The following is a 4,071-nucleotide window of genomic DNA, read 5'->3' as shown; positions in this document are numbered from 1 at the left end:
CCCCCCACCCGATGACATCATCATGCAGATATTTGCTTAATGAAATGTCATGTACATCGAAGAGCTAATAAATACAAATCTGCTGATACCTTGTTTTCAACCTTTGGTTGGTTGATACCAAAGTTATTGGCAATTAAGTTTTCTGTACCCCTAATTTTGATGGTCACAATAGAAAAGGGGTGTGGCCAAAAAGGGGTCCCTGGGGGGCAGTGAGACCCAACTTTTTTTCTGTTAAYATGCATTTTCTGAAAGAGTGGACCCTAGGGTACATGAAAATACCAGAGAAGTTCAGTAGTGGGGGAAGGGGTGCTTACACATTGCACCAATAAGAGCGGAGTGTGAAGGTTCAATTAGCACGGTAGTGCACAGCTTTGCTCAAAATATGGCAATGCACACAACATTATGGGTGACATACCAGAGTTCAAAAGAGGACAAATTGTTGGTGCACATCTTGCTGGTGCATCTGTGACCAAGACAGCAAGTCTTTGTGATGTATCAAGAGCGACAGTATCCATGGTAATGTCAGCATACCACCAAGAAGGACCAACCACATCCAACAGGATTAACTGTTGACACAAGAGGAAGCTGTCTGAAAGGGATGTGATGGTCTAAAATCAGGTGTTTCAGTTTCATTGTCTAACCCCAGTATACCCACTTCTTCCTTTCAGGGTCACAGGGGTCACTGGTGCCCATATCCAGCAGTCATTGTTCGAGGGGCGGGGTACACCCTGGACAGGTCGCAAGTCCATCACAGGGCCACACATAGAGACAAACAAGATAAACAACCATTCCCTCGCTTTCTCAGATCTAGGGACAATTTAGAGTTACCAGTCATGTTTTTGGTCTGTGGGAGGAAGCCAGAGTGCCCGGAGAGAACCCACGCATGCACAGAGAGAACATGCGAACTCTACCCAGAAAGGTCCCCAGGCTGGGATTTGATTCGGTGACCTTCTTGCTGAGAGGCATCAGCTCTACTAACTGAGCCACTGTATTTCAACCAAAAAATATATTTTCAACCAAACAAAAAAGCAATTTGAATAGAAAAAAATCAGTCAAAAAGTTCTTTGCAAAACCAAAACTTTGTTTTCCGCATGTCAGAATTCTTTGGTTGAATCTCAAATTTTTGGTTGATGCTCTAAGTTTTTGGTTGAAAAGGTTTGGAACTCCAAACGAGGCCTAAGTAGAAACTACTGTAAGCCGTGTCCCTATTGGTTAGAGTGGACTGAAGTGATTTCCTGGTGCACCTGCTTTGAATGTTGTCAATACATTAAATGACCATTATTAGCGGTTATCAGTCCCATACAATGTGTCCAGACTGTCYCTTCTCTACCTCCTAGTTGGTTGTAAGACACTTAATCATCAGTGTGCTTGAGACGCAGTGGGTTTGGCTCCTCCCCAGTGACACGGAGCTCAAGTGGTCGGCGCGGCTAGACTGGTCCAACTTTACCCAGGGTAAAGCACTCGATCTGCAGCATGGAGATCCAGGCTGTAGCCGGTGGGCGCCCCAGACATTGCTAACAGACAGACAGCTGAGTTTTCTGGGTCTCTTCAGACATGATCCAACTTTAATCAGCTGATCTCTGTGATGTGTCTGACATTTCCTGAAACTCTCGTGTTTTTAGTTCAGTTTATTTGACAGCTGCACCAAGAAATCACTTCAGTCAACAATAACCAAAAGGGACGTCTTACGTAGCTCCTCCTTAGGCCCCACCCTGTTTGTTCATGTTCTCTGTGTTCAAAACTTTTTTGAGTTCAACCAAAAACTTAGTGTCAACCAAGAGATTCAATCAGATTTTCTGATGTGAAAAAAAAAGTTTGCTTTACAAAAAACGTTTTGATAGAAAATATTTCATTAATATTGCTTTTTTGTTTGGTTGAAATTATGATTTTTTTGTTTAAAATAGCTTTTTGTTTGGTTGAAAAAAATCTTTTTGGTTGGGATAACTTTTTTTTCATTTGTTGAAATAGTTTTTTATTAAAAAAAATTTTATAAAATTTTTTGATTGTAACTGCTTTTTTTGTTTGAATAATAATAAAAAAATTACCTCCATACAATTTTGAAACAACTAAGCAAATTTGTGAAACATTTAGTCATTTTTCAGGGAGCCTTATTATTTTGTGTGGGTTTGTGACCTGACAGAAATCAGCAAATCTGAAGCAGTTTCAGTGTGGTGTTGTTTAGACTCAAGCAGACACAAACAAAGAGATAGGGAAAAGTCAAATTAGCGTTCTTCATTGGTCATCATATCAGACATATATGCAACCAAAAACACTCTTTATTGTCCATTGCCAAAATGCAGATTGTACAGTTTTGTGAGATCACACAACACAACCAAACATCTAGAACTTTGTCATTTTGACCATAAGATCTAATTAAAATCTGGCATGAAAGACGTGTGATACAGCATGTATTCCATCAGTACCATTCAGTTAAATCTCTTTAAGTCAATGTTTTTTAAATTACTTTCCCTACTTTCCCCAAAACTAATTTTGGTCAAGGGGAATATAGCAGTTCATTCATTCACTCAAGTTTAAACTCATATTTAAGGTATTGTCTACTGATTAATCCACTTTTTTAAATATATAAATCATAATTAAACAGGGTTCAAACCTCTGCTTAACAGACTACAATAAAATGGAGTAAATTTACAAATTTGAAGAGAAAAAATGTAGTTATTACAACACAAAAGGTAAAAATAAACAGTGAATTGCGCAACAAACCATAGATTGATTAGGTGTCAGTGAGTAACTTACCAACAAATCAATTGTTGCAGATCCAATCATTTGGCATCTTAACACACACTTTTAAACACAGTTTGAGCTCTGTGATTTAATCATGAAGACATATAAATGGTGTAAAAACACAACTAATACAGCGGAAACATCTGTATGCTCTAAGGTTTTTTATTTGGGGAACATTTGAGGTGTTTATTTTGCTCAATTCAGTTTCTTATTTGTGTAAGGAGAAATGAGGTCTTAATTCAGGCACCAAATGTAATGTTATTTTTTGTGTATTGCAGCAAACCTTGGTTTAATACTGAGCATGTCCAAACAGTGTGATAGTTTGTATTTTTTTCCTGTCACAGGGCAAAAGGAAAAAACGCTCAGAACAGAAAAGTTACTGACTTCTTTCCAATTAGAAGAAGCTCAAGAAAAAGTAAAACAGAACTCAAGGTGAGAGAAAGTTAATGCAAACTCATATTAAACAAATGGACAGGAAGTCGAGTTTAACTGTTGAGTTTTTTTTTAGGTCACTTCTGGAAATAGTTTTTTCCCCCAAATTATTTGTGTTTTGGGTTCCATTTTAAAAAGAAAAAGCATTTATACTGAGCTCATTTTGTTTTTAAATTTTTAATGTGCATGATAGAGAAAATATAGGTCTTCTTATTAGTTAGTAATAAGAGAAAATATAAAATATTAGTAAAATATTGGTAGAGAAAATATAGGTCATCTTATTAGTTAGTAATGTTATTCTGTGTTTTTGTTACCAGTGTGAACAAAAGAAGCTGTTAGATGACCTCATCACAAATGGAATAGAGGAGGGAATGGAGGTAAGACTTTACAATATTATAAACATTACACTCTGTAAATGTTGTGTAATTTTGTGAGTGGGGCGGCTGTGGCTGAGTGGTTAGGGTAGTCGCTCCTCTAATGTGAGAGTTGGCGTTTCAATTCCATTACTATTGGATCACATGTCAAAGTGTCACTGGGCAAGACACCGAACCGCCACTGCCTCTGATGTGTCCCATCAGTGTATAAATGTGATTTAAAGCACTGATTAGACTCTATAGATTGATTTACTTGTATTAGTTTTCTAGAGACTGGAGTGCTGTGTGAATGGGTAAATGAAGACAAGAGAGTAAAGCACTTTGAGCATCCTGGTTGGATAGAAAGGCACTATATAAGTACAGTCCATTTACCATTTATTTTTCATTATGCAATATAAACCTATTCATTGATTTTTGTGTAGAATTTAAGATTTATGGTGGCTTTGATTTAAAGTGTAACTTACCCCCCTGTGAAAAGATAACTCCGCCCCAAGGCGAAATTTGAAAAATGCATCAAAGTGGG

The 4,071-nt window shown here is 37.4% G+C and overlaps 1 protein-coding gene across 1 annotated transcript in view; it reads left to right on the top strand.

The window, feature by feature from the left end:
* LOC106527566 (N-lysine methyltransferase SETD8-A) overlaps positions 1-4,071 on the top strand; it is a 32,370-nt gene that overhangs the window by 7,537 nt on the left and 20,762 nt on the right. The window contains exons 4-5 of the mRNA XM_014022489.1: positions 3,087-3,174; positions 3,492-3,551. Coding sequence (XP_013877943.1) covers positions 3,087-3,174; positions 3,492-3,551 — 148 coding nt within the window. The remainder of the gene's footprint in view (positions 1-3,086; positions 3,175-3,491; positions 3,552-4,071) is intronic.

The sequence above is a fragment of the Austrofundulus limnaeus genome, unplaced genomic scaffold (assembly GCF_001266775.1).
Source record: "Austrofundulus limnaeus strain Quisiro unplaced genomic scaffold, Austrofundulus_limnaeus-1.0 Scaffold332, whole genome shotgun sequence".
Taxonomy (NCBI): Eukaryota; Metazoa; Chordata; class Actinopteri; order Cyprinodontiformes; family Rivulidae; genus Austrofundulus; species Austrofundulus limnaeus.
Note: the sequence above shows the minus strand (reverse complement) of the source record. Positions and strands in the feature narration are given on the sequence as shown.